The sequence below is a fragment of the Oryx dammah genome, unplaced genomic scaffold, assembly GCF_014754425.2.
Source record: "Oryx dammah isolate SB20612 unplaced genomic scaffold, SCBI_Odam_1.1 HiC_scaffold_18, whole genome shotgun sequence".
Lineage (NCBI taxonomy): Eukaryota > Metazoa > Chordata > Mammalia > Artiodactyla > Bovidae > Oryx > Oryx dammah.
In genome coordinates this window covers 15,886,141-15,908,088 of record NW_024070202.1, presented here as the reverse complement: position 1 = coordinate 15,908,088, position 21,948 = coordinate 15,886,141, and the positions used below count along the sequence as shown (strand labels likewise).

Sequence of the window (21,948 nt, the reverse complement as noted above, 5' to 3'; positions counted from 1 at the left end):
TCAGGCATAGAAGCTAGAAAGGAGACAACTGTCAGCTGTGTTCAAGGTCGCAGAAAAGGAAGGCTACAATCCAGGTCTCTCGTTCATCCCCGCCCCCTCCCCTCTCCCTGGGATGTTTTCATTTTCATTCCTGCTGTGTTTCTGTGTCCACATCTGTGTTTCAGGCTGTGGGCGTAAATGCAAAGAGACTCCGCTGGAGCTGCTGTTTGTGATTGACAGCTCAGAAAGTGTGGGGCTCAAGAACTTCCAAATCATCAAGAATTTTGTGAAGACCCTGACGGACCGGGTCGCCCTGGACCTGGCCACAACCCGCATAGGCATAATCAACTACAGCAACAAGGTGGAGGAGGTGGCGCACCTGTCCCAGGTCTCCAGCAAGGATGACCTCAAGCGGGCTGTGGACAACATGCAGTATCTGGGGGAAGGCACGTACACGGCCTCGGCGCTCCATGCCGCCAACCGCATGTTTGAAGCCGCCAAGCCCGGCGTGAAGAAGGTGGCCTTGGTCATCACCGATGGGCAGACAGATACCCGAGATGAAAAGAATCTCACTGAGGTGGTGAAGAACGCCAGGGACATCAACGTGGAGATATTTGTGATCGGGGTAGTGAAGAGAAATGACCCCAACTTCCACATTTTCCACCAAGAAATGAATCTGATTGCTACTGACCCGGATAGTGAGCACGTTTATCTATTTGATGACTTCATTGCTCTTGAAGGTAAGACAGTTCCAGGGGAAAAGAATTTATATTGCCTTTCCAAGAACCACATCGCTGGATGATCCTGACCAAAAATGGAAACCAGAAGGCTACTGAGGTTTACACCAGCATTAAATTGTAACACAAACTCTAAGGAAAAGGGGTTTAGTATCATTCAGTTCAGAGAGGACAATCCTTATCCTTATTCATTTGTAGTAAGTGCTGAGTTGGCCACGGAGTTGTTTACCTGGGGTGTATCTACAACTGAAGGGCTGAAAAGAAAGGATAGGATTTGAGGCCATTGCTCAGATTAGCTTATGTTCTAAAAGTTACCCAACTTGGGTAAGAGATGGAAAAAGCCCTCAGCAAGGCAGCAAATAACCATGGAATCAAAATGAATTAATAAGTCCAAGATGAGTGGGAAAAAGTTATGGTAATCTAAAGAGATGAGAGACATAGCAACTAGAATTATTCTCCTCTATTCCCTCTTCTCTGTTTTTATGAAAACAGATAACGAAGAGTGAACAAGTTGACATCAGGACTTTATCTGAAAGAACATTTTGAATACACCTCACACACTCAGGGCTGATCTGATGGGTTTTCCTATGCTGCTTTACCCTTTCACAAGAACTGATATTTCCTAGTGAGGCATGCTAAGACACTGACTCACCTGTGATTCAAGTGTGATCAGTATCACTTTGCAATGAAACATTCCAGGTCACTGGAAACTCATAACACATTCTGGCAGAGCCCACACCCAGAAAGCTTATGAAATAAGTAAAATTTATACTTACTGTATTTGCAGGCTTCAGTTTGACCTAATCCTTCCTTCTCCACTCATCAGGAAGCAGGGCCTGGCGTGGCTTGGCATGGGCCCTCCTGGCCTCATCCTTCTCCTGGGGCTCTGGGTACCCACACAGCTGGCCCTAAGGAGAGCAGACCACACTCAGAACCATCCCACTTTCCCTCATACTTCAGACCTCCCTAACCTGGGGTCTGGCTTCCTTAACACTAGATGACTGGAGGGTTTATCTGGTACATTCAGTCTCACTGGGTAGTTAAGGTGTTAGAAATGGCCAGAAATATTAAACATTTCAGAGACAAGTTATATTTTAAGAAGAAGAGCTTTGTCATCTTTACCAAAGAAGTTACTAATGTGAGGGGTATATTTTTGGACTGGTTTGTCTTTTGCAATCTCCAAAATCAGAGCTAATTGCCTGGTAAACTTATTATGGGTGAGACTCACCCCTTCCACAGAGTAGCTCCCTCTGGATAAAATTAATTTAAGTCATCTGTTCACCTATTTGGACCATTTGTTGTTGTTCAGTCACTAAGTCATGTCTGACTCTTTGCAACCCCGTGGACTGCAGCATGCCAGGTGTCCCGTCCTCCACCATATCCTGGAGTTTGCTCAAACTCATGTCCATTGAGTCAGTGATACCATCCCACCATCTCATCCTCTGTCGTCCACTTCTCCTCCTGCCTTCAATCTTTCCCAGCATCAGAGTTTTTCCCAAAGACCCAGTTCTTCATATCAGGTAGTCAAAGTTTTGGAGCTTCAGCTTTAGTTTGGGCCATTCTATGCTACTACATTAAGTTATTTTAGATGGCCTTTTACAGATGATGTAAAAATGCTTTAAAAACTTGGCTCCCCTAGTGGTTGACCTCAAGTGCTGGGCAAGTGGAGACTGCAGAAGATCTTTATAAGAAACAGATCTGAGTAATGTTTCATTGCTCCTCCAAACCCTTTTCTACTTCTCTTTTTTAAAAGATACCCTGAAGCAAAAACTATTTACAAAAAGTTGTGAGGATTTCGAAGCCTACCTCTTTCATATTTTGGGTTCATCACCGCTTCAACCTGGATTTGGGATATCGGGGGAAGAACGCCATGAATCTACTCCAGAGCCCCAGAAGGAAATTTCTGAGTCTGTAAGTAACCATCTTGCTCAATGTGTGAGCCTAAAACGGTATATTCTGTCTGCTCTACATTGAAGACCATCTTGTCCTGAGCTGTCAAGAATCAACTGAGGTATGGATAGCTTCAGGTCCTTGGCTCTAAATATTAGCCTTTTGTTTCTAGATTTCTAGTTCTGAAATAGCTCTGGGGCTTATGAGCATGAATATGAGACTGATAAATATTTCCATGTTTTATAATTATTTATTAAATGCTACAAATAATATTTCTATATTATACCCCTGACAGTGTCAAAAGTAATCCCGTCCACTAGAACAGACCAATACGACACTATCCGAATCATGTTTCTGTACCGGGCTGCAAATCTCCCTGTCCGTCTGTGTATCCACTGCACACTTTGCACCCTTTCAAGTTTCTGGCAGGTGCACACATGCTCCGTCTGCACTCTTCCTCCCTCCCGCCCACCCTCTTGCTCACTTAGTTTCCCCCGCCTGCACCCAGGGCAGGGACAGGGAGGGAGGCTATGCATGCATATGGCACAAGGCGGATGCTTCGTTTCAGAGCTCCCCAATCATGTGTGTACAAGAGAACTACCTCCTGAATGTATTGAGACAAAGGCGATGTCCTTAGAGCAAGCCTCTGAGCACTGACCTCAGCCAATCAGGTCACAAGCAACTCTTAGTTTCTTACGGTGAGAACTGGAGAGCCTCTCCTAATTGCCAGTGAGTGAGTGATGTAGTCTCTTTCCCACCAAGTTACAACTAAAGCTGGTGTGAACCGATATCTATCATATGCACAGACATGGTCTGGCAAGCAAGTCCACAGCAGTGTCCATATTTTATAAGCTCAATGAACTCCCCCTGTGGTATCCTTTTATGAAGTCTTCAAAGACATGGAAGATTTATTTTGAGCAAGTGCAACAATGTTCAAGTATTAGAGTTCCACTAACTGACTAGGAACTGAAAACTTGAGAAACTCCCAGACCAACAGGTGAATGCAGGACCACTCAGGAGTCAGGCCTAGGATGCTATTCCTGTTGTTGCTGTTTAGTCATTAAGTTGTGTCCGACTCTTTGCCACCCCACGGCCTGTAGCACACTAGGTTTCCCTGCCCTCCACTATTTCCTGGAGTTTGCTCAAACTCATGCCCATTGAGTTGGTGATGCCATCCAACCATCTCATCCTCTGTTGTTCCCTTCTCCTCCTGCCCTCAATCTTTCCCAGAATCAGCCAACTTATTGAAAAAGACCCTGATGCTAGGAAAGACCCTGATGCCATTCCTATGGGGACAAATTACAGGACTCACAAGATTTTTATATTATATCCCAAAAAAGGACAGAAAAGTTTGTAATCTGTTTGATTAAATGCTAATCAACTTCAATACGGGTAATTCTGATAGCACAACAGACTGCCCCTGGATTGTAGATTGAAATTAACACTCACTTATACCACATGGTCTAGATCAGGGGGTCAATAAACCCTTTTTGTGAAGGGCTATATGGACATGAGTTTGGGTAGACTCTGAGAGTTGGTGATGGACAGGGAGGCCTGGCATGCTGCAGTTCATGGGGTCGCAAAGAGTCAGACACGACTGAGCGACTGAACTGAACTGATATAGGAAAGATTTGGGATTTTGCAGACCACTTCATCTCTGTTGCAGTGACTCAACTCTGCCTTAGAAATGCAAAAGGAGCCATAGCCAGTACCTCAATGAATGAACATGGCTATGTTCAGATAAAACTTGTTTCCCAAAACAGGTGAAGATTCACATTCAGCCCATAGGGGTTTGCCAACCCTGCTCTTTACTAAGCATTTGAAAGTAAATTATAGACAATAATGTACACAGTCTATCTCCTCCTTCTCCTGTGATTTATCTCTTTGTCCTGGCCCTAATCAATCCATGTTCCCTTCTAAAAACTACCTATAAAAGAACAAACTCAGGTTACATCCAGCAAGCAGTGTCTAAACAGACCTCTTCTCAAAATCAATGAGTTCCAGTGAGATGTATTGATCATTTACCGTGGTGCTCAAGGGTGGGTCTTAAGGTACAGTTCCTACCCAATAGAAGTCCATGGTCTCTCAGAGAATGGATGAGTACAGGGAGTATTAAGAACTTTAGCAGAGCTATGGAGGAAGCTCAAGAGATGCTGCAGATTAATTTCAGGGCAGAGTAATGTAAGGCTTTACAGAGGAGCTGGTGTTGAGCTAAGTTTTAAGACTACGTAAGAGTTCTTCAAGGCAAGAGCAGGGGGACGGGTATTTCCAAGAAGAAGGAACATGTAGGGGCAAAGGGGGAATCCATAGGAAATGGCATTTTAAGAAATTAGGACAAGTTCAGTCTAACTGGAGCCAAAGGTGTACCTGCAGAAGGGTGAGAGTTAAAACTGGACAAATAATTTGAGGGCTAATTATAGATGTGTCAAACTAAGGAGCTTGAACTTCCTCCATAGCCTAGGCAAACAGAAGAAAGCAGTTTTACAAACAAGGGTCATATAGTCACATTTGGTTGCAGGGTGAAAGATAAATAGGAGGAGGAGGAAGAGAGGAGACTGGAGGTTGGGATGTGAGGAGTAATGGTCCAGGTGAGAGATAATGAAGCCTTAAACTAAGACAGGGGCCACCAGACTAAAAGGAAGTATGGATTGGAAAGCCATTTCTGGGTAGAAAGAACAGGAATTGGAGAGTGAACGGAGGTTAGGGAGAGGGCTTGGGGATGATGATTGGATTCTAGCTTGGAGATGGGGTGGACTGAAACATCCACTGAGAAGGAGAATATAGCAGGCAGGGTAGGGTTCTCTGAAGGAAAATAATGGGCTTAATCTGTTCCAAAGTGGAGGTGGCAGAGGGACATTCAAGGCAATGGCACGGAATGAGGGACAGCAAGAAGACCCTGTGACTCTGGTGTTGTGACCCAGGAAGTCAGATGCCCTGAGAGACAAGTGACGTTAATAGATTATGGCAGAGGAAGCATTCTAGAAGCTGGGGAGGGGAAGGCATGAGAAGAGTACATCCAAAATAATTTAGATTTACAGCACCAAGAGTTACATGGTGGGCATCAGTTGGATCTCCCTATGGGGCTTCTTACTGAGAGTGGGAGCTTGTAGTGAACTCCTAATGGGAGTTTGTAATGACCTTGAACTTGGATAGTCTCTCTTGAATCTACGCCTTCTCACCCTGGCTCTCTTTGCAGAAGCACTGAAATGAGACTGAATTTTTAAAAACGAGTGATCCTCATAGATATTTAGTCTGAACAAACACACATGCATTTCTGTTCACACTTAGATCTGCCGTGCATGTATATGATGTATGTTCTTAGTCTCTCAGTCACGTCTGGCTCTTTGCAACCCCAGGGACTGTAGCCTACCAGGCTCCTCTGTCCATGGGGATTCTCCAGGCAATAGTACTGGAGTGGGTTGCCATTCCCTTCTCCAGGGGATCTTCCCAACCCAGGGATCAAACCCAGGTCTCCCACATTGCAGGCAGATTCTTTACCATCTGAGCCACCAGGGAACACTCATAAATACAAAAACATATTTAGATATCCATGCATGCACACACTTTATCTAAAAGTATAATTATAGCATTGAAACCTCCAAAGTAAAATGAATCTGTCAAAACCTTCCAATCTTCAGTTTGTTCCCAAGCCTACCCTAGGCAATATTGGAAAATAAATAATGTCAGAAGTCCTATTTCCCTTTTTGTGTTCCTAATTTCTTTCTCTGTTGTCTTCCTTTTATCAGTCCTTAAGATACCAAGCTCAGTATTCCTTCTTCCTCTCCTTTCTAGCAAAAATCTATTTTTTAGGGAAAATCTGTTATCAGTTATTTACTCTTTTGTGAGTGGTGTAAGCCAATGGGTTGAATCAAGTCAAGAAAGACTTGCATTTGAACTATTTTATCTAATTGTGTAATGAACATGATGTATACTGAATACGTACAAACAGATGTGCTGTGAAATATAGAAAGCAGAAGGATCTCCAAGGTTCTGTTAAGTTCATAAAGCTTTGGCAGTTCCTGCTCTGTTGCCCTTTGGGGCCATGTACATCATCCATTCTATTCTGCCTCTCTCCTGAAATCTCAGGAAAGCTTATACTTTCTTCTGAAATCTATCACATTTTACACCGTTAATAATTATTTTTGTAGGTACCCTAACTTTCCTGATGGATTTGAATTCCTTGAGGACATTTGTATTAATTAAACTTTGTGTCTCTTGGGACCTAGATTTGTGCTTCCTCTTATACACAGTAGATGCTCAATAAGTACATAAGGACCAAATGAAGGCTATACCAACTGTTAGGATAAAAAAGAAATCTGAAGATTTTCCTCAGGGAGAGTCATCAATTACACTGCAATTCAAAAGACTGTATACATAAGAAATCCTTATCTTTTATGGGACTAACAATGTTGGCACTTCATGTTCTTTCCTTGTTTCAGGGTGTGGCCAGCTGGAGAAAGATTTCCTGGATATAAACTGGAGCAGGGCAATCAAATCAAGTAAACATCATTTAATCAGAACAAGTGGCCATAAGCAGTAATGGCCCACTAGGCAAATAAGTATATGAATTTCCTGCATGAAGTCACTTTTTGTTATTCTAAATGTATTAAATAAATAATGTCAATGCACAGGGCCAATTTGCTGGAGCCAGTTTCTTGTAACAAGATTTCAGATTTTTTTTTCCCCCTTGAAAGAGTAGAAAGGAAAGAAGCCCTGTCTACGCTTTCCACAAAACTCCTTTTTTGTAAGATGAAAAATTGTTCCCAGATTGCAAACAACTTAGGTAACTGGCAGCAAAGGTTTTTTTTTTTCCTCTCTGTAGAAAGGAGGCTGTGGGATTCCTATGAAGAATGACTGATTCCATAGCAACCCAGGGAAGTCAGTCAAGCTGGTGTGGGAAGAGTCTCTCTGAGTAGCTTCTGCATGGGGTGGACAGGAGGTGTAGGCAGAGGGGGAGCCCCAAGGCCTCTCCTTTTATATGATGTGGTCCTGATGTATAGTCCAGGGCCAGCCTTAAGCTGAGCATACAGCTTCCTCATTTCCATGGAAGTAATGGCTGCTCTGTACTGAAGTCAATTACAAAAAGCTAATACAGCAGGCTGACTCCGCTAGCTGCCCACCCTCTCTGTGCATCCTGTTAGTGAGACCCTATCCCTCATCCCCATGCCACTGGCCTCAGTTCTCCCCTTCCATCATGATCATGTACGCTGCTCAAAGATCTTCATCTCTATTTTCAGTCTCTTCGATCTCTTACTCTCATTTACTTGTTCTAACTCCATCTCAAGATCCATTCTAAAGAGGGCCACTTCTATAAAGGGGAACGAAATTGGGTCATCTGTGGAAACGTGGATGGACCTAGAGACTGTCATTCAGAGCTAAGTTGGGAAGAGAAAAATAAATACCATATATGAACGCATATATGTGGAATCTAAAAAAATGGTATAGATGACCCTATGTGCAAAGCTGAAATAGAGACCCGGACGTAGAGAACAAACGTATGGATACCAACGGGGAAAGGGTGGATGTGAGGAACTGGGAGATTGGGATTGATAGATATATCCTATTGATACTATGTATAAAAATAGATAACTAATGATAAGATGCTATAAAGCACAGGGAACTCTACTAAATGCATTGTCGTGACCTGGATGGGAAGGAAATCCAAAAGGGAGTAGATATATGCCTTATGGACGATTCACTTCACTGTGCAGTAGAAACTAACACTGGAAAGCAGCTATACGCCAGTAAAAATTAATTAAAAAATAAAGAGGGCCACTCTGAAACCAGGGTTCCACGGACAGTTTTTCTGAGAACCGCAGCCCCAGGCAGCTTCTGCCTTGATATTGGAACTGGATGTGTCCTTTCATTCTCAGACCTGACTGTGGACTCTAGCCTCAACTCTGATGTGACACCCACCTGTCCCTTACTGTGCTCGGGGGCCTATCTATTCCCTTCTGCCTCTTCTGAAACCAGGACCTTCCTTCCCTGTGGTGTCCTTCCCTGGCAACACTTCCAACTCCTTCCCCAGAAGCAGAAAACAGGCTTCAGACTCTCCCATCTAAAACCTTCCCTCATCCATAGTTCTTATGTCAGCTGTGCTTCTATCCTATCTCTATCTTTATATCATAAAGTTATTCCACAGGCCAATCTCTGCTACTCACATCCCCACCCACACCCTCACTCTCCTCCTCCTCTGTCTCCCCCTGGCTTTAGCTCTGTTTCCTCACTTCCATTCACTTCCATTCCTCTGGGAAGCCCTCCAAAGTAAGGTTGCTGCCTCGACTGTGTCCCTGAAGCTCTGCTGCAAAAGTCACCAACAACCCTCTCATTGCCAGATCCTTATCATCCTGTTCTTACCTGATTTCTCTTTTGCATATATCCCCCTGTCACTGCTGATTTTTGATTTTGCAAGTCCTCTTTCTCCGGGTCCTCCTTCTGAGCATTCTTTCTTAATAGCTTTTGGGGTTTTTCTTTCTCTGTTTACCCCTTAGTATTAAACTCAATTTTTCTGAGATCTGTTCTTGGCCTACTTCTCTTATTCCATATACTCTAAGTTTCAAAGCCACGTGTGCTAACAGTTCTCAAATCTGCCTCCTCACCCCAGGCCTTTCTCCTGGGTCCCAGATACAAATTTTGATTGCCTGTGTACATCATCTTCTGGGTGTCCTGCAGGCACTCAACGTGAAATGTGTTCACCATGCTGCTCCTGTAGATTTCCTTCATAGAATATGGTCCCTTCAACTAGCTGGGCATCTGGCAAGAAACCTGAGACACACCTGGAGCTCCTCTCACTGTATCTTTCACACTCATTGGTAGTGTTATCTCTGGTCTGTTCTTATCATCCCTTGACTTACACTCAACTCTTTTCTCCTCACTAACATTTCTACTGCCTAGATCAGGGCCTCATCATTTCTGATCAGTATTTAATAATATGGTCTCAAAACTCTTATCACGTCTCTCTTTTCTGTATTCTCTTCAGTTTATCCATTACTTGCTGATAGAGTTATTTTATTTTTTTTGCCCTTTTAAAAATAACACCATTAAATTGTTAATATTTCTCATACATATGATTCCATTTGGCTGAATTTTCTTAAAAACCTGTCTGTGATGGCCTATATCTTAACTTGGTACTGAGCATCCACAACAGATTAGGAAAAAGACATAAATATTTGAGTACATCTATATTTTCTCCTTATGTCTTATTCAAGTAAAATTTTATAGGTTGCTCAATCATACTATACTCACTATTGAATGAAGTAGCCTATTCAAGAATACTCAGAGGCCATAATCAATACTTTCAAAACAGAATAACTTTTTAAACTTTCAAAACACTTGAGACTAAGCCTAATATTAGTTTAGTTTCTCCACTGACATGAAAATTAAGTTGGTTTCCTGAAATCAGACCTAATTTTTGTAAGTGGCCTCGATGAAGCCACATATACAGATATGGCTATAATGGTCAATACTATAATTTATTTGTTTATAAAGTAAAATTAATATTCCTGCAATGGCAACCCACTCCAGTACGACTGAAGCGACTTAGCAGCAGCAGCAGCATTGTGGTAGTCAAAAAAACTCAAACTGAATAAAATCTAATTATTAGAATTGCCAGGTTATGTGTCTGTGGAAACCTCATATATTGCTTATGACTTATAAGCCTTAGTATGTAAGATGTTTCTCTCCTACAGAGAAGAAAAAAATAGCATATTGCAAACCGATCTAGAAAATAATACTCCAGATCTGGAAGTCAGCAAACTTGACTGACTCAAGTTTCAATTCTGAACTTAAATCCTTGTCTCCAAAGTTTATACTTTTCCTCCTTTGTTATTTCAGAGATTGAGATGCATCTACTTAGTAAGTTGTAGTCTTTTTCCAGAATTAAATTTTATAGTGTATTTCACAATGAATGATATCTTAGAAATGAGATGTGAAAGCAGCCTTACATTGCATGAATCACCTATTTCTTAAAGTTTCCTCATTTGTACAATAGGGCATTGTTACCAGAATATTCTTTTGTAAAATATGTCATTCGAAACAGTCAACAAACTTTTCCTGGGCAATGCCAGAATGACGGACATTATACTAATGTATGAGAAGCCTTAAACGGAATAAAACCCTGCAGTTTACCTCTAGGAAAGCTGCAGGCAATCCAGGGAGGCACGGCCCAAACTCAAGGTGCTCCTCACGGTCCTCAACAACCTTAAATGCAGACAGAGAGTATTCAGTTTAAGTGCTGGAGTGTTGAGAGACCTGGCTAAGAAGCGCTATTTTCTAGGAAGGGCCAGTCAAGGTCAGAACCTAGAAGCCAGATACCTTGAAGGCATGGGCAGTGGAGCCAGCTGGCAGGTGTAGGAACCCCACAGCTCCCTGGGAGCAACGTGGCTCTGCGCTGCTGGGAAAACCTAAGTCTGAGCACATGAACCAACGTACTTGATCATCGGCATCTGTCCAGGGGAGATAGGAGCTCAGGTTCAAAAAGCTTGTCTATAATACAAGCAAGGTTCAGGGTAATGAATTCCCAGGAAAACGTCTGGAAGTCAGAAACCAAAGGACGCTCTGGAATTGTGTGGTGCCTGGTTAGTAATCCTTTAGGTCACCCGTTCACGTTCTTGGATGCAGCTCGAAATCTGTTTTCTCCCCTTAAAGATCTGCACTGAGGCTGGAAGGGACTGATATTACACATCTGCCTGTCCAGCTGCACAGAGCAGGCCCAGTGTCCAGGTGGCAGCCCTCACAGGCCCCAGATCCTCCACTGTGTTTTACTGTGTGTGCCCAGCTTGGTGCTGGGAACATTCGTCTCCTCCAAGGCAGGCCGGTGTGTGGCAGGAGCAGAAATGTGCAGAGCTGAGAGGCAGTTTGTTGTGTTTAGGGTTAAGATTTTTTTTTTAAAAGAAAATAATAACAGAGAAGGCATATGGCAAACATTGGCAAGCCCACCACCCAGATATAACTGGTGTTTCCCTTTGTTCATCACTCTTGCTTCAGATAAAGTCCTTGCTATCTTCCTTTAGAGTCTCTTTCTCCTCTTCTCTCCAGAAGCAGCCATTATCATGAGTTTGGTATGTATTCTACCAGTAAAGTTTTGGGCTGCTCAGATCTCACTTTCAGAGTTGGAAGGTACTGTTGTTTAGTTGCTCACTTGTATCTGACCCTGCAACCCCATGAACTGCAGCATGCCAGGCGCTTCTCTGTCCTTCACTATCCCGGAGTTTGCTCAAACTCATGTCCACTAAGTGGATGATACCAGCTAACCATCTCATCCTCTGTTGCCCCTTTCTCCTCTGCCCTCAATCTTTCCCAGCATCAGGGTCTTTTTGGCCAAAGTATTGGAGCTTTATGTTAGGGTCTAATCTTTCCCTATTTTAAAATGATGACATTAAAGCCTAGAGGAGGGAATTCCTGGGTGGTCTAGTAGTTAGGACTCTGCTCTGCTTCCACTACAGGGGCCACAGGTTCAATCCCTAGTCTTGGAACTAAGATTTCACATACCGCACAGTGCGCAGCCAAAAATAAAATAAACAGTAAAGCCTAGAGGAATTGAATAATGAATCTAAAGTGTCCCCCAATCCCATCTCTCTCCCTTTTTGTCTCTCTCTTACCCATTCTGAACTTACCCAGTGGCAAATATTTACTCTTCCATGCTATAAAGATTTTAAATAAAGAAGCAAAGGCAGGAAGGAAGGAAAAAAAGGGAGAGAGAGAAATGTGGTTTGGCTTTTCAGGGAAGTGATATTTACACATGTGAAATAAGAAATGATCGAGAGGATAGGATTAAAGGTTAACTTCTGCATGATCAGGGCCAAGTGTGGAGCCCTGGAAGGTACCATGCACCTTCTGGACGGGGCGACTTCGTGCTGGCTGGCTTTTGCTGCTGGGGACAAACATTTCCTGCTGGGGCAGGTAGGCTGACTTTGAGAGCTTGAGGCAGAATGAGGAGGAGGAAGGAGTGGAAGGTCAGAGCCAGATGTACTGGGGGTAGTGGGAGGCAGGGCAACGGTCGTGTACAGGCCAGCAGGGCTATGTAGATCAGATGAAGGACCTATCAAGCTTTATCTCTTTTTCCAATCAGAATGTCTCATAAATGGTGATAGTTTAAGGAAAGACACTTACTAGTGAGAGTACAAATTGGTAAAACTTTTTTGGAGGGAATTTTGTCTCAGAAGGCTCAAATATGTGTGTTCTTTGATCAGAATGAGCTATGTGGCTTCTAACAGAAAAACAAAAAAAAAGCAAATACTAAAAATTACCACTGTAGTTATGTATATTCTGTATTCAAAATGGTGTTATGGAGCCACAGTAAAATATATGGAAGCATAATATATTAAAAAAAAAAGAAAACCAAACATACAGTATATATTTTGTTAAAAAATACACATGCATATCAAAAAAAAAAAAAAAGATGGGGTTGGGGATAAACCATCTGCCTGTCAACAACAATTATTTCTGGGAGGTGGAATCACTTGTGATTTCTAGTTTCTTCCTGTTGCTTGTCCAGATTTTGCAAATTCCCTTCAATGAACACATTTGCTTTTGTAATAAGAAAATTATAAAAATGGCAAACAATTATATATTTATTTAAATAAACTGAAATCCCCTGGAGCCAAAATATAAAATTATTCTCATTTATGAAAAAAAAATTTCACTTGTTCTACAACCTGAGGTATAATGCTCTAGTAGTCAAAATTCCCAAATGATGATGTAACTGAGAAAGAAGCATACACTCCTAGACTTCCAAGAGGCAAAGAATAACTTATGAGGCCATAAGACTTGAACGAGATGGCTATTTGGGCTGAGTTATTCCATTAAGAGAACTGAGCTGTCTAGTGAACTTCTTCAAAGGAACATTCTCATGCGACAGATAGTTTATCTCAAGTGTAGCCCTAACGTCTGTTGTCTTCTTTATGTTCAATAAACTACTCCTCAGTCAAAGATTTTAACTTAGTTTGGCTTAACATGAAATATATGCAAGTTAAAAAAAAAAACAAACCCACAAGCCTCAGTATTTCTTTCCTGAAAAAGGCATTTCTAATTTTGCCACTAGCTTTCCAATAATTTGGGGGAACTTTTAGATCATTAATTATTAATTATTTGGTGCTTTAGATTCCCCTGTAGAAAATGAAGCACTGATAAAGGTTTCCCCTAATCTTAAAATTCTCTAGTTCTACGAATATAGCAAAGTTCATATTCAAATTGTCATTGGTATATACAAGATCATTCTGAAAGAAAGAGGAATGCCAAGTGACCCACAGTTTTACCTCTTTTTGTACCAAAAGATGTGTCTGTGGTTAGTGAAATGCCACTACTGCATTTGAATTGAGTGCCCTTTACATACACTGATGACCAGATCAGTCCTAATGGAAATATTTGCTCTGATAATCACTTAATTGCCATAAAAATATACATACATGAGTAATGAAGTTAACTAGCCTTTCCCCACTCTGTGTAAGAGTGTGTGTGTGTGTGTGTATGTTGTTGTTCAGTTGCCAAGTCATGTCCAACTCTTTGTGACCCCCATGGACAGCAGTATGCCAGGCTTCCCTGTCTCTCACCATCTCCCAGAGTTTGCCAAAGCTCATGTCCATTGAATCGGTGGTACCATCCAACCAATTTCATCCTCTGTTGCCCTCTTCTCCTTCTGCCTTCAATCTTTCTCAGCATCAGGGTCCTTTCCAATGAGCTGGCTGTTCACATCAGGTGGCCAAAGTATCGTATGTGTATACAGACTCGAAAGCAGTGGAACATCTTAGATGGCAGAGAGCAGCTGATGATGACAGCTGGCTCTGGCCACAAGATGACAGGAACCACAGGTGAGAAAGCAGCAAAAATGACTTTACCTAGTTCACAGGTTTGCTTATTTAAATAAACAAATAAACACAAACAAACAAGAGAGGGCCTTGCAAGGATAAATGACCACACTGTGCTAGGACTGAAATACATGATCCATTCAATTCTGTGTAGCTGGGGTCCAAGAGAAAAAGAAAAATAACTTAATTGGACCCATAGAAGATTGTTCTAGCTGCTGGCAACTGTAGTCAGGAATAACTGGCGTGCCTGTTTTTTTTTTTTTTAAACTGAAACATATTTTTTCTTGTTTCAATGCATATCATAAATTTAGATGAAACTTAGAACTCTTAGTTCAGAAAACTTGCTTTTGAAATTATAATCTTTCATTCCTTAGCTAGCATACATTTCCCAGAACTTCATAGAAGCTAAGCATCCTGCAGCATTTGGCATTTGCTGGGGTCCAGATAATAGGATGAGATGAGAACTGATTGCTCTTGTTTTTGTTTTTTTTATTGCCCTCTGTCACTCCAATTCCCAATCTCAACGTTGGGTGAGTTTGTGGTAGAGATTTTGGAATATATTGTTAAGCTCTCTAGTGTTAGAAAACAGAGGAAAAGGTCATTAAAAAAAACGTTAAAGAAATAGTGATTATTTTCCCTCTTCATACAACTGACTAAGAAAAGGATGAAGATGAAACTCCTCTCAAACTCACATGCTTCCTGCCCTGCAGGTAGAGCTCTCTGAAAGGCCCAGAAGAAAAGCATTTGTGCCTAGCAGCGGGACATGTGTGTGTGTGTGCGTGCGTGTGCGTACACACACTTATACCTGCATGAGGTGGTCAGAAAATCCATAACTCAGGTATTCGGGGATGCCTGACATAGAGGAGAGGCATCACTTCCTGAGCTTTTATTGAAATAACTAACATTGAAAAACGGGAGAAGCAGCAGTGCTGGACTTTAAATCTTCCCCAAAGCAAACTAGCTATCTTGACTTGATATCACCAGGTTCAAAACTCTGGATTCTTTGTGCAGGTACGTGTCTCTGGGGCCCAGGACAGAGAGAACGAGCCTTCAGAGAGGACCTGGGCTGCCAGCCCAGCCACCACTCCTTCACCTGAGGCTGCCACCGTCCCGGGGCCACTGCTTAGGCCTCCTGAGGATCAGACAAAGGTCCTGGAAACCAGAGCTCCGAGTTCCACTTTGAACTTAGAGCCAGAAAATTTTGTGCACAAAGGTGAGAGAGTTCTGCCCATCAGCTGCTGTATCCATAATAATAATAAGGCACAGAAAGGATGGTCTCTAAAATCTCATCCAGAGGCAGAGGGAGCATGTTCTGATTCTAAACAGGGAGGACAGAAGAAGCTTTTCATTTTATTATATATAGAATTGGAGAACAGGCTGCTTGTGGAACAAATGTGATCAAAAATTTTAAAGGTCTTGTAGTGTTTATTGTTATTGTTAAAATGTGAATGCCTTTAGAGAGGATGCTGGTCTCATGTTCACCATAGCTCCTACCATCCCCTAGTGTCTTACTTGGAACCTTCACGACTGTAGACATTTGAAGCTTTGACCCCTGGGTGGAAGAAAGAGAAAGAAGCTAGAATCTAGGTTCCGATTCACCAACATATTATCCATGGTGTTAACGTCCATAAGAATTAATCACTACATACGTAGTTTCTAAAGAACATGCCAGAGAGATAATTTTCTTGCCCCAAAGCAGCTTAGATTGGCTTGGAACAGATATTACTTAGTTATTGTTTTTTAAGAATAGAGGAAGATAGAATCCACTGCTCATTTCCATTTGGCCAAAGAGGCAAAGTTAGTGGTCAGTTTTAGAAAATAAATTAGCTGAGATATACATCAAATCTGGGGAAATGATTATGGCAGATAGAGAAAGGGCTTGTTTTGCTATTGAGAAATGAAGTTTACGGCATGTAAAGTATTGCACAAAAGACAAGTGTCAGGCAGCAAGCATCTATTTGGCCTTTTGGGGGAATTTTCCCATCTTGGCATTACTTTCTCAGTAAGAAATACTAACCAAGGGACTAAGGACAACCATGAAATAAAAAGGGGGATTTAACAAATGACTTTATTATTGTAGCTCTACTTAGCTTAATTTTTCATATTGTTTGGAGAAGTGGAAGTGTTTCCAAAACTTGTCAACTGACATTAGAAGGTCATGTTTTTATTGTTCTGTAAAAGCCGATCTTTTTTAAAAGAAAATTGTGATATAAAGAGAGCAGCCATTGTTGGCGTGTATTCAAGCAGCCCCCCAGAAGCAGCCCAGATTCTGACTGCAGCACAGCTGCTAGAATTCCCAGGACTACCTTGCTGCATGCCCCAGCCCAAGAAGAGGGAGCATTCCAGCCCCACTCACTCCATGCTACAGCCGAGCACTAGACCTCAGGTGGCCACAGCAGCAGAAAAGACGAGATGGTCCAGCCCAAGAAGAGGGAGCATTCCAGCCCCACTCACTCCATGCTACAGCCGAGCACTAGATCTCAGGTGGCCACAGCAGCAGAAAAGACGAGATGGTGGCATGCCTTTGAGCCAAACTACAGGCACTTGAATGGTCAGAGTACACGAGCCCCACTTGCTTCAGTAATCTCATCCTTTGAAGCAAAAATCCCTGAGTAGGGAGAAGGAAAAACACACACTTCAAAGGGCAAAGAGTCAGCTCAAGCCTGACCCTCAGGGCTTCTACTCCAGCAACTGGGGAGCAGGCCCTGCCCCTGACGGGGCTGTGACAGCCACTGAGCAGAGAAGTACTGTACCTCACAGCCAGCTCCAGTTCCAGCTTCTCCATCTCCAGCCCCGCTCCCTTACCAAAGTGGCAGCTGCCAGCACACCCTGAGGAAAGACGGGGCTGCATCCACATCAAAGCCAGCTCTCTCACAAGAGGCCCTGGGCACCTGGAGATCACACAGGGACACTCCCACATAGGAAAACCTCTTCAAAGCCAAAACAGGTAACGGTCTCATCCAGATTGACAGAGACAGGGAAAGCTAGGTAAAATGAAAAGGCAGAGGAACTACTCTCCATTGAAAGAACAAAAGAGCAAACCCCAGAAAAAAAACAAAACACAACAATGAAACATAAATAAGCAACTTATGACATAAAGAATTCAAATCATTGGTAATAACAATGCTAATTAGGGCAGAGAAATGATCTGAATATAAGTCATTTTAATAAGGAACTAGAAAACATAAAGAAGACACAGTAAAACAGATAATTCAATATCTGAGATAAATAATACTCTAGAAGGAATGAAGAACAGAATAAATGACACAGAAGAACATGTAAGTGATCTGGAAGATAGAATAATGGAAATTGCCCAATCAGAACAATAGATAGAAAGACAAAAGCAAAAAACAAATGCAACATACGAGGCCTCTGGGGGTAACATCAAACATACCTACATTTGCATCAAAAGGGACTCCAGAAGGAAAACAGAGACAGAAGAGGATAAAAAATGCATTTGCTGAGATTACTGCTGAAAACTTCACAAATCTGAAGAAAGAAACAGATCCAGGTACAGGAAGCACAGGGCGTCCCAAACAAGGCGAACTCAACAGACCCACACCAAGACATACTATAATTAAAATAGCAAAAGTTAAAGAGAGAAATCTAAAGGTAGCAAGAGTGAAAAAAAAAAGAGTCATACACAAGGGAATCCCCATAAGGCTATCAGCTGGTTTCTCTGCAGAAAGTTTGCAGGCCAAAGGGAGTGACATGATGTATTTAGAGGGCTGAAAGGGAAAACCCACAACCTAGGATACTCTACATAGCAATATTATCACTTAGAATAGGAGAGATACAGAATTTCTCAGACAAGCAAAAACTAAAAGAATTAAGCAATACTGATAGTGAAAGAGGAGAGTGAAAAATTTGGCTTAAAGCTCAACATTCAGAAAACGAAGATCATGGCATCTGGTCCCATCACTTCATGGCAAATAGATGGGGAAACAGTGGAAACAGTGGCAGACTTTATCTTTTGGGGCTCCAAAATCACTGCAGATGGTGACTGCAGCCATGAAATTAAAAGATACTTACTCCTTGGAAGGAAAGTTATGCTAGATAGCATATTTAAAAGCAGAGATATTACTTTGCCAACAAAGGTCCATCTAGTCAAGGCTATGACTTTTCCAGTAGTCATGTATGGATGTGAGAGTTGGACTGTGAAGAAAGCTGAGCGTCGAAGAATTGATGCGTTTGAACTGTGGTGCTGGAGAAGACTCTTGCGAGTCCCTTGGACTGCAAGGAGATCCAACCAGTCCATCCTAAAGGAAACCAGTCCTGGTTGTTCATTGGAAGGACTGATGCTGAGGCTGGAACTCCAATACTTTGGCCACCTCACGTGAAGAGTTGACTCATTGGAAAAGACCCTGTTGCTGGGAGGGATTGGGTGCAGGAGGAGAAGGGGATGACAGAGGATGAGATGGCTGGATGGCATCACTGACTCGATGCACATGAGTTTGGGTAAACTCTGGGAGATGGTGATGGACAGGGAGGCCTGGCGTGCTGCAGTTCATGGGGTCGCAAAGAGTCGGAGATGACTGAGCTACTGAACTGAACTGAAATCTACCCTAAAAGAAATGTTGAGATAAAGGAATCCAGGCATACTACAAAAGAAAGTCATCAAACCACAATGAGAGAACCAAAAATAAGATGAAATGATCAGAGAAGAACTACAAACACAACTGGGGAAAAAAAAAAAGGAGAAAATGGCCATTTATGCAAACTCTCATACTCAGTGGTGAAAATCTGAGAGCCTTTCCACTAAATTTAGGAACAAACTAGGATGCCTACTCTCATAGCTTCTATTAACATATTTAACATACTACCAGAAGTCCCAGTCTCAGCAGTCAGGCAAGAAAAAGAAATAAAGCATATCCAATTGGAAGGGAAGAAATAAAACTGTCACTCTTGGCAGATGACACCATACTCTGCCCAGAGAACCCTAAAATCTCCACACAAAAACTATCAAAACTAATAAATAATTTCAAAGTTACTCACAAGAGTATAAGCTAAAGAAGGCTCACAGTATTATGCTTTCAGGGAAATAAGCATTTAATGGGATTTCATGAAGACCAAAACTTCAATGTTTTCAAGGGAATGTTTATTTAATGGTGAAATTTCAGGCGGTAGAGGAAATATTTTGGGTATTTGGGAATGCTTTCTTAACTTAGAATCACACTTTCTTAGTTGGTGTATTAGTGTGCATAGAGAATAAGCTTCATAAAGCTTTTACTTTTCAATGAAAGAAAAACCTATAATAACTGGCTATTTTTTTCTCACTCTAGATCCTAGATGTCTGGAACCCCTACAACCAGGGAACTGTAGTGAATACGTGGTTCGATGGTATTATGACAAACAGGTCAATTCCTGCGCTCGCTTTTGGTTCAGTGGCTGTAAAGGCTCGGGAAATAGATTCAACAGTGAAAAGGAGTGTGAAGAAATCTGCATTAAAGGATGAGCATGTAAATCACCCCATACTGAGTCAAAGTTATGTCTCCATCAACAAGCCTAGAAAGAATCTCTGTAATTTCAATATTCATCCAATGCAAATAAAACACTGCATTTGAGTGTATACTGAGCATTGACAGTTTGTAAACATAGTCAAATCCTACAACCATGCTAGGATGTAGGTATTAGTAACTATTTTTACAGATGAAGAGGCTGAGACTCTCAGAAGTTTACGAACTCAACTGTCACCCTGACCCCAGGCTATGTAACCTCAATACACATGTTCTATCTACTTCAAAACTTGCAATGTGGTTCTGACTGCCATTAATTCCTTTGCACATCTTATGTCAAATGAAACTCCCACCCCAGACCACCCTACTCCCGCTGGCTCCCCCCCGTTCCTTAGCACCTGTCTCAGTCCCCTGAACCCATCAACCCCTGCTTGCTGCAAAATGTAGCTGGTGGGGAAGAACTTGGGTTTGGGCATTAGAAGAGATGAGAGTATGTTTGTGCAGAGATGGTAGTAAGGTAAGAAAGATACCCTGTTTGGGGGAAACCCAGCAAGATGGAGTGGTTCTGGAAGACGAGTGACCCTAGGAGTGGAGTAGGTAGTTAGATTTTTGCTTTATTTGCTCTGAAAATGATTAAGAAATCAATCTGAATTAAAATGACTTCAATTTATTAACAACCATTGTTTCCCACTCCAACATATTTGGAAGAAAAGCCTTTGTTGTATGCTTAAGCTATATATTTAACAATTGTAATTAAGATAAAGGAACTTTTTCTATTCTTCCTTTAAAATGTGTAAAAGCAACTTTCAATTTTAGCAGGGTGGAATGGGAAGGCACTCGGCAGCCAAGGACTGCTTGAAGCCCACATGAACTTGAGCAGGGCATTTTAAAGACAGAGCAGATGATGAAAAATGAGCCTCCATACTGAAACATGACCCAGCAGAGGAGTGGAGGATCAGCTCCCTCATTTTACAACATCTGATCTGGGAAGATCCCTAGTTCTGAGCTGAAATCAAACGGCATTTGCATGTCTTACCTCACAACACACTTTGCTCTTCTTTCAGGCCTGTGGCTCTGATTTGAGTTTGAGGGTACCCGGAAGAGCACCCAAGGGGGAAGGGAGCACAGCCACTTGAGCAAAACCGGTGCTGTGTAGCTTCACTTTCCATTATGCAGCATATATTGCTACGAAATAATATACGTGATACACTTGTAAATTAAAAAACATGACACCAAGATAGACACCAGTGAGCACATCACACAAAGAACAAGTCAAACGTAAGCAATTCTGTCCAGACTTCCTGTGTGCCCCCTCATCAACCCAACCACCTGCTTTCCGCAGGAATATCGCATCCTGAATTCTGTGCTTACCATTTCAGTTGATCATTGGCTTTTTATGTAATTTTACATGTAAAACCACACAAATCTATGTATCTCTAAATAACACATAGTCTCACTTATTTTAGAGCTTTATAAAAATGGTGTCATACTCTGATCTTCTGAAACTCACTACTTTCATTCAATACTGTAATTAACCCCTGTATTACCATATCTAAGTATATGCTTAAATAATTTTTTAGGTTTTTTGAGCTAGAAAAAAATTGGTCTCATAATATGTAATTCTTTGTCACTTAGTATGTTGTTACATTATAATTCATACATGTTCCCTATCACAGTTTTATAATATTGGTATGACTACATCACAACATATTCAATCACTGCCTTGTCTATGTTAAATTGTTTCTAGTTAATATTTTTCACTATCCCAACAGTACTGCAATGAATGCTCTTACACATGGCTTTGGGTGCATGTGTATCGGTGCTTCTTCAGGCTATATACCCAAAAGGGGAATTGGGTTCCCTGGTGGCTCAGATGGTAAAGAATCTGCCTGTAATGCAGGAGACCCAGGTTCAATCCCTAAGTTGGGAAGGGAATGGCTACCCACTTCAATATTCTTGCCTGGAGAATCCCATGGACAGAGGAGTCTGGTGGGCTACAGTCCCTGGGGTCACAAAGAGTCAGACATGACTGAGAAACTAATGCTTTCAAGATATATAAATATTCAAATACAGTGTGTCATA

General features: G+C 41.9%; 1 protein-coding gene and 1 long non-coding RNA gene across 2 annotated transcripts in view; one reads left to right on the top strand and one right to left on the bottom strand.

The window, feature by feature from the left end:
- COL28A1 (collagen type XXVIII alpha 1 chain) overlaps positions 1-19,979 on the top strand; it is a 183,791-nt gene extending 163,812 nt beyond the window's left edge. The window contains exons 32-35 of the mRNA XM_040260502.1: positions 165-719; positions 2,470-2,627; positions 15,422-15,623; positions 19,693-19,979. Coding sequence (XP_040116436.1) covers positions 165-719; positions 2,470-2,627; positions 15,422-15,623; positions 19,693-19,865 — 1,088 coding nt within the window. The 3' untranslated portion in view covers positions 19,866-19,979. The remainder of the gene's footprint in view (positions 1-164; positions 720-2,469; positions 2,628-15,421; positions 15,624-19,692) is intronic.
- LOC120877986 overlaps positions 1-21,948 on the bottom strand; it is a 69,311-nt gene that overhangs the window by 6,785 nt on the left and 40,578 nt on the right. Inside the window, exon 2 of the long non-coding RNA XR_005724435.1 lies at positions 1,493-1,624. This is a non-coding gene — a long non-coding RNA (uncharacterized LOC120877986). The remainder of the gene's footprint in view (positions 1-1,492; positions 1,625-21,948) is intronic.